The sequence below is a fragment of the Phoxinus phoxinus genome (genome assembly GCF_949152265.1).
Source record: "Phoxinus phoxinus genome assembly, chromosome: 9".
NCBI lineage: Eukaryota > Metazoa > Chordata > Actinopteri > Cypriniformes > Leuciscidae > Phoxinus > Phoxinus phoxinus.
In genome coordinates, this window is record NC_136884.1 from 32,223,104 (window position 1) to 32,237,364 (window position 14,261).

The following is a 14,261-nucleotide window of genomic DNA, read 5'->3' on the forward strand; positions in this document are numbered from 1 at the left end:
TTAATTAATCGGCACATTGTAATGAATTACATTAGATAGATAGATAGATAGATAGATAGATAGATAGATAGATAGATAGATAGATAGATAGATTCTTGAATAACAATTCAATAGGAATTGTACATTATTTACTGGGCATCACCTCTAGACATTTCATGAATATCCCCTCATTGTCCTTAAAGGAACGCTTCATGAAGACTTGTGTCGCCAAGCTGCTGAGACGTTGGTGTTCTGAGGACACTTCCTTCATTTCCACGGGGAAGGAGTCCTTCAGCTTCTCCATTCCACTCTTGTAAACTTGAATCCCCTCCTTCACTGCAGACTCATTCTCAATCAATGACATGGCGATCACAGCATTCTCCAGAAATGGAACTTCACCACTGGAGATTGTGTCCACATATGTCTTCACCAGCTGACCAAGAACTTCAGGGAAGGAGAAGGGTCAGACACAAGGAAATTAACTAGGCAGCTATAGATAATAAACATGCAGTCCAGAAAGTGTAATAAAAAATGTCATAATTCAGTTTATGATAGTTTTAGTGGGTATAATTACAATTTGCCACTCTCTTCTGAAGAATAGGAGCTTATATTGTGTCTCCCAGTTCAGTGCAATTACATTACAAACATGGAAGAGCATTTCAATTTAGAAATTAGTCTTTTTCCTCCTGTTGGTATGGGGCATTACAGTGCAATGAGAACACAACCTAATAAAGAGAAGCTTAGGTTTTTGAACCAAAATGGTTACTATTCAAAACAGTTGCTATTCACTTGTGTAATTGAATATAGTAAGTTAATAATATATTAATGTTTATTTTGCATATATCCTATTGAATCACCTCTGCCTGTGACTGTGTGTCCATCTTTCAGCTTTTTCACTTCACTCCTGTCAAAGATGAACTTGCAGAAATGATCTGAGACCTTCTGGAAATCTGGGGAAAGGTCAGCAGGATCCAAGCTCTCCAGGCGAGACACATTCTCTGGGTTGGTTGGAAACGGGAAAGTAAAACACTTCCGGGATGGGAAATAATTTCGGATACATTCCCGTGGAAGGTTGAACTCTTTAACTGTTCTTGAAGTGCCTTTTAAAGATACAAAACACATTTTTGTCAAAGAGGTTAGGAAAATACAGCGTTGCTTGTAAATTGCTATTCCCTGTTGCTTTTGGTTGCCTGCATGCTTGAACAGACATTAGATTATTAGTTTAAGTTAAGTTTTTCCCAGGCTCAGTGATGTTTTCTAAAATTGTTTCTAAAACTGTTTCTGACCTTCCAGTCAGGGTTTATTTTTTGCTTCTGACTGGCTGTACAGTATCTCTTACACACTATTTTCAATGATGATCAGGTCATTTAAAAGCTCAATTTAAATATTACCTGGTTTCAGCTTCAAGGCATAGTCTAAGTATTGGTCCTCAGTCACGTATTTGCCATTGATTTTATTTTCCAGGGTGAAGTCCCTCACAGCCCAGATGAAACTAGGGAAGAACTTAACAAACTCTGAGTCTTCTTCACCCTCATCAGATGATTTGACCTTTATATACTCAGTCAGCTCTGTGACATATCTGGCAGTGGTTTAGGTTTGAATACTAAGCAAACAGAGAACATAAAAAACGCCATAGAGAAAACAGAGAACTATCTGCCAGAGAAATCACTGGCATATGGCAGTCCATGATCTTATATGTGGAGCGTCCATGAGTAAAAAAAGGCATCTGTAAAACACGTCATCTTTTTTTGTCATCAGAAGCCGATTGATTGTACTGTATGTCGAGCGTCTACACCTCGTGATTCAGGTCCTGCAGTCGCCAATGGACCACACCGGCCGCTTTGTCAAGGAGCCATTTGTCTTAGAGCTCTGCTCTTGGGGCCTTATAAGGCTAACACCTGTCCTGCCAGGGAGGGAGGAAGGTTGTAAAGGCCAGTACTTCCCTTGCTATAGAGCAGGGGTGTCCAATCATGCTACTGGAGGGCCACTGTCCTGCAGAGTTTAGCTCTAACCCCAATTAAACACACCTGAACCAGCTAATAAAGGTCCTACTAGACATACTAGAAACTTCCAGTCAGGTGTGTTGAGGCAGGTTGGAGATACATTCTGCAGGACTGTTTCCCTCCGGGACTGAGTTTGGACTAGTGCTGCACGATTAATAATATCGCAATTGCGATGTCAAGCCTATGCGATTATATGACGCAAAATGCTGCGGTTTTATGAAATAAATAAATAAATACATGTGTGGACATGACAACCCATTCTCTCTAAGAGCTGTTTGCACATTTTCTACACCGCTAATAAAAAAATGGACCAGTTAGTTTCAGTTTAGGCAGTGGCACGTATGGTCACGTCGTGACTTTTCCCGGTGTTCAGCGTGGAGAACAGGTGAAGATGGATGCCGAGCAGACAGACACTGAACTGGTGGCCAGAAAAAATTCTACCTCTGTTATATGGCGATATTTTGGCTATAAGATAGCCGACACTGAGCAGAGAGAGCAGGGCTGCCAAATCTCACTCATACAGCGCAATTGACACTTTTCACACGCTCTCACGCCACACATCCATTTTCTCACGCAGAGAAAATTTGTGAAGCAAAGAGGACACTGACACCGACAGACTAGACAGAGCAGGTTACTTTTACCGAACATCTCTTACTCTTTACTAGTTAATAGTAAATAAACACGAATGAACAATGTGTTGAAAGATACAGTACAACTTACCGAAATGTGTATGGCTCTTACATAATATCGATCAATCAGTGTTTTTCAACCGCAGAAAGAGGGTGGCAAGGGTGAGGAATAGTGTACAGTCAGCAGTTTATTATGCAGGGTGATAAAAGACTACACTGTGTAATTATCCATTATGCGGCTACTTGGCAGATAAGTAAATAATTGAACACAAAATATTAATTTATGATCTCAAAATGACGCAGTAAACGCTTGAACGTTCTGTTATCAGATGTAGTGGTTGTTGTTGTGCAATAACACACCACTAGATGGCGCGATTGAAGAATCAGAATTGAGTACAGCAGGGAGCCGTGTAGAAATATAAATAAACGAATGATGCATGGTTCTGTACTAAGCATGGGCACTTTTGTGAAAGGATTGCTAGTGAAAGGTAAACATACAACAGTTGACGAATAGCCTATACTTCAGATTCACAAATACCACAACAAAGGGCCTACACCAGGTGCGATCGGCGCAATCAAACAAAATGAAATAGATCCCACTTATGTTCAATCTGTCACGATTGGTGCTGCTATAAAATACGGACGATGAGGAATAACTTTGGAATGAAGACTTTACTTAACAGACTAGAAGAAACTATGGAGGAAAACACAACCAAACATCAATGACAACCGACAGAGACTGAGGGAGAACACAGGGAATATATACATGGGACAGACAAAGGACCTTAACAAGATAATTAATTACACACAGCTGAATCAAATTAACTAATGATGGCGGTGACTATGGAAACAAAGGAGTGGCGGGAAACTGAACAAATGCAAACAGAAAGTCCAAAACACAAACTGACATGTAACAGTTACTGGGCGCGATGTGAAAACAGTAAACTGATGCCCCGTTCTGTTTCTGATGAACTCCAGTGCTCTTACACAAAGGACAAATATATTTGCAATGTTTGCTTTGTCACGTCCAGTAGACATCAGCTGTTGTGGTGCTGCCGTCGCATCCGGTGCGGTGAAAAAAAAAAATATGATGAGGCATATCTCACCCTTGCTTGAAAATATTTTTTTCAAATATTGAAAAGGGGGGAAAGTTTGGGAACCATTAGCTTAGGGACTGGCACCACTATACAGTCTTTATAAGTCATTTTGGTTGCTCCCTTGGGGTTGACATGCTCTGACTCTGGCTTAGTAATCAATTTAAACCATGGCGATTATGTTTGTGCATATTTACAGCTCAGTGAGGTAGGCATTCCTTCAACATGGCATAGGGGGAAGTTGAGTTCTGAAACTTACATTGATTTTATAATACAATGAACACTTATATGTCAAAATATCAAGGTAATTTGATTGTCTCCTTGAGATGAATCGCTTCTTATGTTCCTCATTTGTAACTTACTTTGAATAAAATGCTGCTAAATAAATAAATGCAAAAGTGCACCACCGGGGCTTCTTCAGTCTTCAGAACCTGGCTCAACTGCTTTTTCTTAACTATTTTTCCCCATGAATAATGCTATTTTGGAAATGTTCAGAGGAAACAACATTCCTTTGTACTAATCCATGAAATATCAACTCGAAAATTGTATAATGTATGAATGAAAGGATACTGCAGGTCCTCTATGGCCCTGTTGTCAATAGTTCCTCGGCTGTTCAGAACTAGAGTGCTACTCAGAAGGACGGCCAGAGAGAAGATCTTGGTATCATGCTTTGAGTCCCCCTGAAACAGATTGGATACAATCATTTGACAAAGAATAACATTACAAGATTGTTATCATACACAAACCCCTGACAGCATAGTGGAACTGTGCACACCCTGTGGTTAAAATGTGTCAGAAACTAACACATGAATGGTTATTGATGTCTAGTTTGTGGATAAATTGTTTTTGTGAACTGGTTATTTTCTGTGAACTGGTCTCTCAAATATGTCCAACACCCCAACTTAAAATGAGTAATCCTGTCCTAAGCGCACTGACGCATCAAGCTGATGTAAAAGGACTAGCAGCAATGAAAGCTGACTGTGTTGTCGCCTCGCGTCAGCTACATCTTACGATGGAACTGAACACGATTCCTGTTCATATTTGCTACTTTCAGCTATAATTGTAAATGCTCAAAACTTTAACTTTAGTTTTCTCATCAAAGGTTCTGATGTATGCTTTATCACATTATATCATACAGGCTGTTACGTCACCTTGTTCACGTCTCCGAGTCCCTCCGTGTCCAGCAGCACCAGAGTGGTTCCTGCTTTAGTGGGGTGAGACACACACCACATCCAGATGCCCTTCGTCTTGGACTCGATGGTGTTGCCCAATGCAAACCCTAAAAGAGAGCAAGAGCAAAGAAACATGGAACACTGTTCACCAAAATGTTTTGGTTATCACCTTGGCAAATTGAGTATTGCTTTATTTAAGTTGTGACAACTTATGTGCTTAATTTCACATTAAATAACAGTCTTGCTGAACTAGAGAAAGTTTGGCAGATGATCAGCACAATAATCTGTGAAATGGTTTGAGTTACAGTTTTCTGACAAATTTCCACCAGGATATGTAGTTGTTAGATTTTGACAACAACAGTGTCTTCTGACAGACTGACAAGACAAATGTCTTGATAACATATTTATTAATCCCTTATTAATTTTTTCTAAAACAATTGAATGGATGCTATCTTTTGAACTCTTGGCATGAAAACAAGGTTTCTACCATTCTTTCATGATTTTTCATGTCTTAACACGCCTTAGGAGTATGAAAATATTCTTGATGCAAATTGATAAATTACGGCTCCCCTGTAATGTATTTTAAAAATCAGAAAAATGAAAACTAGAGATTGTAAGCTTTCAAATTATATATAGTCTGTCAAGATTGGTTTAGGTTTAGTATAGGATATTACCGTTTTAAATATATAATGGCTGGTGCCAATATAAAGGGTTAAAGGTCCCATATTGTACATCTTTCTGAAGTTTTATTTTAGGTTTTGATGTCCTTAAGAATATATATTTGCTGTATAAGTACCAAAAAACATCTCAATATATATTTTACAGCTCCTTTCTCAGAAGCTCTGCCAAGAACAGGTCGATTTTGGCCTGTTTACTTAATATTCATTAGCAAAAATTGTACTTTTAGGAATAGAAAGTAAGCTGTGAAATAGTTAGTATGTAACTTATTAGTACATTTTGTAGGCTGCAAGTCACATTGTCATGGCTATTCTACCAGATATTATGCACAGTGTACAACACACCATGAACCTGGCTTCTCCGTCAAACCTTTGGTCGACAGATTAGCGCATAATCACCTTGACTGCATGTTAAGTGTGACTATCGTTTAAGACAGGCATAAAATATGGTTACTGGTCTTAAACAGTCATCAAGTCATGTCATTGGGTTGCTCTTTGAATGTTGCTGCCTGTATAGTTCTAACCTGTTTGTTTTCCTGCGAGGCGATTCATCAGGTAGGACTTCCCGGTGCGGTAGAGACCCACCACGGCCACCACCACCACTGGCTCCTGGATCTGCTGCAGGATCTGTAGTGCTGACTCCTGCACACACAGCTTCCCTTCTGACCCAGTGTCAATCAAGCAGACTGGTGTATCCATGATCACTGGAGAATACAGCTGTCCAACAGATACACACATTTAAAATGCCAGTGTACTTGAAGTAAAAAGTTAAAGGATTAGTTCACTTTTAAAGTGAAAATTCTGTCATCATATACTCACCCTTAAGTTGTTTCAAACCCGTATGAATTTCTTTCCTCTTCTAAAAATTCCATATTTAGAAGAATGTCGGTAACCAGACAGTTTTTGGTTCCCATTGACTACCATAGTATATTTTTTTCCTACTATGGAAGTCAATGGGAACCAAAAACTGTTTGGTTACTGACATTCTTCTAAATATCTTCCTTTGTGTTCAGCAGAAGAAATAAATTCATACAGGTTTGAAACAACTTAAGGGTGAGTATATGATGACAGAATCTTCACTTTAAAAGTGAGCTAATCCTTTAAGGTAGGTTAAGAAATATTCCAGTAAATCTACAGTACACAATACAGTGATTCCCCAGATGAGCAGCTTTTTCCTTTTTTCTGTTTGGGTAAGTTTCTGTAAAAGTCTTTCTCATGTTGTCTTAACACACACATACACATGTGGAAAGAGAAACAGACAAAAGCCACAGAATATACTGACTTATATACAGTTATATAAACAGTCCAATATAAACCTTATTATTCAACACATGCAGACATCCACAATCACATAGTGCACACATACACATTTTCACCACAAATGACACAAACACACTGAATGAGACAAAAATGCTGTACGTATTGTTTTATTCCAGCTGAAATATCAGCCCCAACTCAAACTCCTCTGGTCTATAACTTTACTGGGTTTAGTTGATGAACAAAGTCATTTGAAGTATTGAAACACACACACACACACATTTATATATGGCTTATGGTGACTCTCCTTATGTGTAATAGCTGTTATGCCGAGCTAATGATATTTCCTATCAGTTGTAATACTCATGGATGAAAGAACGTCACTTACCCTTTTGCTTTACTTAACTTCAGCAGCTCAATCTGAGTATACATGTTTAGCTTCCTGTCATTATATCTGTGTATCTTAGACACTCCTTCAAGTCCGGCCTCTTAAAGCTAATTGGTCTTAAAGTTAGGGGATTTCCCTGGTCTCTCAATATCTCTCTGGTTATTCCCTGAGGCTGACTTACATCCACTTTTATTGACACAACAAATAGCAATGTGCAGTTTCACTTTCAAAATCAGCAACTTTATCATGTGTTAGCAAATACAAGAACATGGAGTCTTCCCAGAATGTGTAACCACATTGTCATTGTTAATCTGTGGTGTTTTTCCCTCCAGATGAAATTAACTGGAAATTCCCAACAATGTCTGACTTTATCCTGGGTATGAGATAATATGTTTGCCTGTGACTCAATCAGTAGTGTATGACACTAACAATGCAAAGGTAAGAGTCCAGGAAGCTCTTTTACTCAAACATTTTCTAACGTAGAAATGTGTTCAATGAGTTTACTGTTCAATAAAATGATTGCATGAAAGCCTTGATAACAAGCCTTGCCAGATAAACAACAACAGATAACATTATGTCTTCAACATACACATGGAAAGAGTCTAACCCAGAAAGTTGGGATTTCCTCATAATGTAGCAAATTCTCACTACACTGACATTATGAGGCCATTTGTGTCCCTATAAGCATGTCAAAGCAGTACACACACGCACGGACACACACTCGCAGATCTGATTCAATATATATATGGATATGCACTAAAAAAATTAACCCTTTCGCACGTAAGCTTCAAATATTCTAGCTGTATCCAGAGCGTGAATTTTTAAGGTGACCTTTTTTTTTTGGAATGTATCCCCTTATTATTTCCATGACGACGCGTCATGCTTATCACATGACACATCGCAGCCACAACAGCGCTATATGACTGATGTATTGTTTTTATTTAGGTTTCCCTTTTTTATTAAAAATATTTAAAAACTTGTTGGCTATGTCATCAACTACCTGATATTGCGATTCTCAAATACATGTAAGTATATGTGTTTTGTTGTTTTACAACACGTCAATTCATCCACTTCTACCGAAACACATGAAAGTAAGTGGCCGGTGAACTGGTTGAAGAATAGAGTAACCTTTATAGTTATCTACACAATGTGTATCTGATATAAATAAACACGTCATTTTATAATTGAAAGGATTGTTATTGCCATTTCCATAGACTTCAGTGTGTATTTTACAAACTATACATGTATTGTTTTGCTAGTACTTATGTGTATTTAAAAGTCTGAATCCTAAAATAAACCTTATGTGGTTGAAAACACTGAATAGTTGCGATTTGACTCAGCACCAACCAAAGCGCGACAGCACGTTTGAATTTAGCAGTTGATCATGTGACGCACAACATTCTAATCATACCGGTCGGTGTGATCAGTTTTGGTTGGTCCCTGATGCGTACGATCACACCAGTGTTGTGTGATATTCAGTTGCAGTGAAAAACGGTTCCAGAGGGTAGAGTATTCATGAATAATCATGATTTTTTTTTCCCCTGTTGTAGTCAGTGTTGTGCCAGTTCATACTTAAAGGTGCTCTAAGTAACTTTTTTACGTTAACCGAACAGCCTTTTTTCGGGTTGAATGGTGGTCGTCTCGCACCCCCCGAGCGCCTGTGAGTGGAAAAACCACACTTGCAACTTTGCCTCCGCGTCAGAAAGTATCGCGTGATATCAAGTCTCGCGATGTAACGAATTGCTGTACGGCACTGCACACGTACATTTATATGATATCATTCTGAGTATCATACATACCTCGGTTGACATGGCTCCGTGCGTTCGCCGGCGGCTTCTCTGAAAACAAATGCACGTGACCAGAGGGAGAAGATGGGAGGGGGGAAAGTTGCCAATGGTTTTACGACAGTTTTCTCAAATATCTATTCCGAAACTATAGGGGGAGCTCTAAAACGAAACCTGCGAGAAAACAGCGAAGACATTTCCAAACCTACTGAGTGCTGCTTTAAAAAGAACTAGCTCAAAGTTCAGTTCACATATCTAAAAATGAACTAGTTCACGTTAATTTGTTAAATTCTTTTTAAGATAGGCCACTATCTTACTCAATAGAACCTCTTTACCATCCATTACCAGCTGCAAATCACTGCCACTCCAAAACTAATCAAAATTATTGTACCAATAAACAAGAGACAATTATTATAGCCAGGAGAAAAATAATGTTGAGATAGAGAATATATTTACCCCTTAAATAATGTGTAATCATGATATGTAGAAATTGGAAAATAAAAGGTGCAGTCAAGGTATACTGTATGTTCAGTGAAACTTTTATTTAGCCAGCATGAACCAAATTACCCAGGACTTAAAAAAAGGTATATTCAGGTTCATGGGGAAAAGATCAGTCTACTGACAAAAATCCAGCATATTCTGAACGGCAGTAACTATGTAAACCAGACCAAAGTAGTCATGTACTGTAATGTCAAATTAGCTTGGGCTTACCCTGCTCAATGTGCAATACTCAACCAACACATTTTCACACCTTCAAAAGGAAGTAAACAGTGAGTAAAAACGATGAAAATGCCATTTACATTCATTTATGATAAATCTTCCTGATTATATTTATCTAAAGGAAATGAACAGTTAGCAGCTGAACAACTTAACTTAAAGGAACACTCCGACTTTTTGGGACTTTAGCCTATTCACCTTATCCCCCAGAGTTAGATAAGTCCATACATACCTTTTTCATCTCCGTGCGTGCTATAAGTCTGTTTGACGCACCCACCGCTAGCCTAGCTTAGCACAAAGACTGGATGTGAATGGTTGCAGCTAGCATACTAATCCAAATAAGTGACAAAATAACGCAAACATTTTCCTATTTACATGTTTACAAGAAATATTCTCCTGGAATGCATTGTTTAGTAGTTTCTGTACCTGCTTTCTTGAAGGCACATGCCTGGATGGCTGCAAACCTGTCACTAATTTGTTAACACACAACTCCTTATTCAGGCGCTTGTTCTATCCAGACTGGACTATTGTAATGCTCTCCTGGCTGGTCTCCCAGCTTGCACTGTCAAACCTCTGCAACTGATGCAGAATGCTGCAGCTAGAGTGGTTTTCAACGAGCCGAAGAGAGCACACGTCACTCCTCTCCTCACAAAATTGCACTGGTTGCCGGTTGCCGCTCGCATCAAATTCAAGTCACTGACGTTTGCCTACAGAACAACCACTGGCACTGCTCCCCTGTACCTGAACTCATTACTTCAGACTTATGTGCCATCCAGAAACTTGCGCTCTGCAAGTGAGCGGCGTCTGGTGGTGCCATCTCAAAGAGGCACGAAATCTCTCTCTCGGACCTTCACCATGACTGTTCCCTGCTGGTGGAATGATCTGCCTAACTCAGCCAGAGCTGCTGAGTCTGTAGCCATCTTTAAGAAACTGCTGAAGACGTATCTTTTTCGGCAGCACTTGATCCAGTAATACTAACACTCTTATCTATTCTAAAAAATAAATAAATAATGCGTTGGATTGTACTGTGAAGGGTCATAGCACTTACATACTGTTAGCCTGGCTAACGCCAGACCCAATTCTCGTTGAGACTTGGGTCTGGGAACCACATGTTCATTTTCTCGTATTTGAGGCGTGGTTTACGAATGCGCCGGCGCCGTTTATTGGGTGCTAAGAATGTCTATCAAATGCGCATAGCCAATCGTTTCCATTATACCAGATGACGTATGTAGAGAAATGGTTTAACGCCAAACGCTGCTCTTTTTTCTAAATAAAATTGCGATCTAAACTACTTAGAACAATATCTAAGGCTGCATCAAAAGGTAGCTTCGCGTCTGCTGCCATGTTGACTCCATAGATATAAACAAACTGCTTAGTTGTGTCGCAAAGATGTCGTCATCGTCTTGCTGATCCCTCCCCGTTCTGTGATTGGTTCCCTAAACGAGGCGAAAATCAGGTCCATGGTTTCCAGACTGCCTTTCAGCGAGAATAAAATCGCGCTGAGCAAAGGCAGTCTGGGGAAACCCAGGCTAACATACTGTTGTCCTACTGCTAGTTTAATTGCTTCTATTGTTTCTCATTTGTAAGTCGCTTTGGATAAAAGCGTCTGCTAAATGAATAAATGTAAATATAAAATGTAAATTTGATGAACGATGGCTTCTCGACCTTACTCAAAGGCTGCAGATCTCCCACAATGTAATCCAATACAAGCTGATCCACTTGTTGCTGGGAAACGAAGGAAACAGCAGGTCCTTTACTAAATGCAGTGAGCTTAACTTGGGTGGGTGTGCTTGGCGGCGGTCCTCTCTTCGTTAATGATTTCTCGCGTTCATCATTCAGTCGCAGATATTTGCCAAGATAGCTCGGATGCCGTAACTCGATGTGTCGCTTCAAATTTGAGCTCGATGTGGCTGACGTACATACTTGTTTGTTTAGTCCCGGTGGACACGGTTTGCACAAAAACGTAAGGTTTTTTCCGTCTGAGTCTTCCTTTGTTTGTACATACAACTCTGCTAAGTGCTCTTCAAAACTGGCTTCAGCAGTAGCTAAGTTTGAATCACGTGAACTAGTACTGGCACTAGCCATGCTGGACCATCAAGGTGTTTGCCGTAAACAGTGTCTGTCGTAAAACCCAGTGACGGGGAGCTGCGCAAAACTTGGTCACTAAATATTTAATATTCAGTTATGTTAATGATCACAATTAAAGTTGTAATTTTATTAAATTGAACAAGCGCAACATTCAGCATTCAATCAAATAGGCCTATTCTAAAAGATGTAGGCTATTATTAATAATAATGTTATTTCAACACAATATCTTGTTATTTCGAAATAATATGTGTGCGTGCATCTGTAAATTCTGTGATGCGTGTATTGATTTTTATTAATAAACAAGTGTTTTCTCTAAAAGTGTCGACTCGGCTACAAAGATGAAGTTGACGATCGCCATCTCCGTGTGAACGCGCTTATAGAGAGAAATGCACATAAATGAGCCTAATAATGGATTACATAATCAGAGAGTAGTCTTTCTTTTTTCGTTTTGAATTATTCCGTTTAAAGACATTTCAAGCTTTGTGTATTTGATGTATTTGTCATGTCTGTGTGAGGTATACACTGAGTTTCGTTAAGTTAGGATGTGCTCTAGTTCACGTGCAATGCAAGTGAGCGCGAGGGCGCCTCCGTTATATTTGTTTCGTCGGCCTATTCATTAAATACAGGCAATTGGTTGATGAAAACTTTATTAAAATTAAAATACAATTTATACAAAACGAAATTCACTTTGAAAAAAGGCTTTCTATAACAACTTCAACTTCAACGGTCAAAATCATGTCTGACCCGCTCCGTCTCATATTGCGCATCCTATCTTACTCGGTCGTGCTGTTCACTTTTCATAAATCAACATAAATGGAAAAAAATAATAATAAAAAATAAAATAAAAAGCGATCTGGTGTTACATAGTGCCATACGGAGTGTAGTAGAGTTGACAGGCGAAGAGGACACACGTGGAATTGGACGAAGGTTGTCTAGGATAGAACCTTGAGACCGAGTACCAGATGATCGGCGGTAACAGGAAAAAGGAGCGCCTGAGTTGTCGGAGCTAGCGGACCGAAGCTACCGATAGCATATCCGTGAACCGCCAGGCCCTGGTTCGACACCACTCCTCTGCAACGAAAAATCCAGGTGAGTCCTTTTTCTAACGTGCAGCCCGCTTCTCCTACCCCGTCTCTTGCGACGCTTACTGCCTGGAAGTAGATAGACAGGATGGCTCAGGAACGGAGAAGTAGAAGTAAACAGCGACGGAGGTGTTTTAAAAGTTTGGGCGTTCAGGCGGTGGTTTGATGAAAACCGTAATTCCAGCAAAGTTATGCGATCATAAATAATAACTGTAGAGACGGTGGCAGGATCTAGCATGAGAAAACACAGAAGCAAACAGAGGTGCATGTGGCATGCCAAACATAGCGGCGCCATCATCCCTAAAATACTAAAATCCTAACAAATAGGCTATGCTATGTACAAAAAATCAGATGAGCCCATAATATGAACGGTTAAACATTTTCCTCCCATAGAAAACCATTAGGCTATAAGAACGCTTAATGTGGCTTAATGCAGATTTAGTCGAGTCCCAAAATAGATAAATAGCCCTGGATAAGATGCAGTAGGCATTTTTGAGGTAAAGTACTTCAAGTGTTGTTTCTATATGATTTTTAGGTGCTGAATCCATTTCTGCCATATAACAAGTTGTAAACATCACTGTTTTGGCATAAACAATAAAAACAAAATGGCTGCCAAAAAAAAAAAAACGTTTTAATGCATTTATTGCAGTTTAAACATTAAACATTAGAACTAAACTGTGCATTCTCCGAATATTGAAAAAATTAAACAATGAAATAACAACATTAACATGAAAGGGACAGTTTTTAATGTTTAAATGGCTGCTGGAACTCTGAAATTTCAACAAAATCAAGCAACAATACTGTGATCACAGATATTCCAAAAGTTATTTGTCCATACAAGTATCATTGGACTTTCTGCATTTGCAAGATGCAGTGCATGGATTAGGCTTGCAGCCGCATCGGGCTGTCTTGCACCCAGTGGTGCAGGCACAGGTGATTAACTCCTCACAGGCATCTAACTGGGGGTAGTGACATGAGTTGAGGAATAAGGGAATTCCCCTCTGTCTTCCATCCCATGGTTTCAGGGGGTGGCAAAACTGGCTGCTGCAAGTGGGCCTGCCGCCAGACCAAAGCCTGGAAGTGAGAGTGCTGAATGTGGAAGTAGAGAGCGTCTCTGGTTGGGGGCAGTCTTTCTATTGTCATGACCTTGACAAACATGCTTGCTCAAACTTCATTGATGTTATCAGCATCCTTTACACAATAGAGTTTGCAGAAAAACTGTTCTGCATTGGTCACTCAGTTCAGGACCTTCGCCAAGCCCAGTTAGTAGATGTGAACACTCTATGAAAACTTCCCAGCGTGTCTTCTTTGAATGTCCTACAATGTATGAAGTTGAGTCACTCCCAGTGAGAGCATGAAAACCAGGAAGTAGCTCGAGGACCTGTGGCTCC

General features: G+C 39.6%; 1 protein-coding gene across 3 annotated transcripts in view; it reads right to left on the reverse strand.

The window, feature by feature from the left end:
• LOC307004698 (guanylate-binding protein 4-like) overlaps nucleotides 1–7,284 on the reverse strand; it is a 238,983-nt gene extending 231,699 nt beyond the window's left edge. For all 3 annotated transcript variants that reach the window (XR_013799110.1, XR_013799111.1, XM_079624104.1), the window contains exons 1-7: nucleotides 7,200–7,284; nucleotides 6,079–6,271; nucleotides 4,857–4,984; nucleotides 4,276–4,385; nucleotides 1,371–1,558; nucleotides 837–1,079; nucleotides 143–423 (exon numbers count right to left, since the gene is read on the reverse strand). Coding sequence is in view for 1 of the 3 variants with exons in the window: in XM_079624104.1 (XP_079480230.1) it covers nucleotides 143–423; nucleotides 837–1,079; nucleotides 1,371–1,558; nucleotides 4,276–4,385; nucleotides 4,857–4,984; nucleotides 6,079–6,253 (1,125 nt within the window). In the remaining 2 variants the exon portion in view is untranslated. The remainder of the gene's footprint in view (nucleotides 1–142; nucleotides 424–836; nucleotides 1,080–1,370; nucleotides 1,559–4,275; nucleotides 4,386–4,856; nucleotides 4,985–6,078; nucleotides 6,272–7,199) is intronic.
• Nucleotides 7,285–14,261: the final 6,977 nt, after the last annotated feature.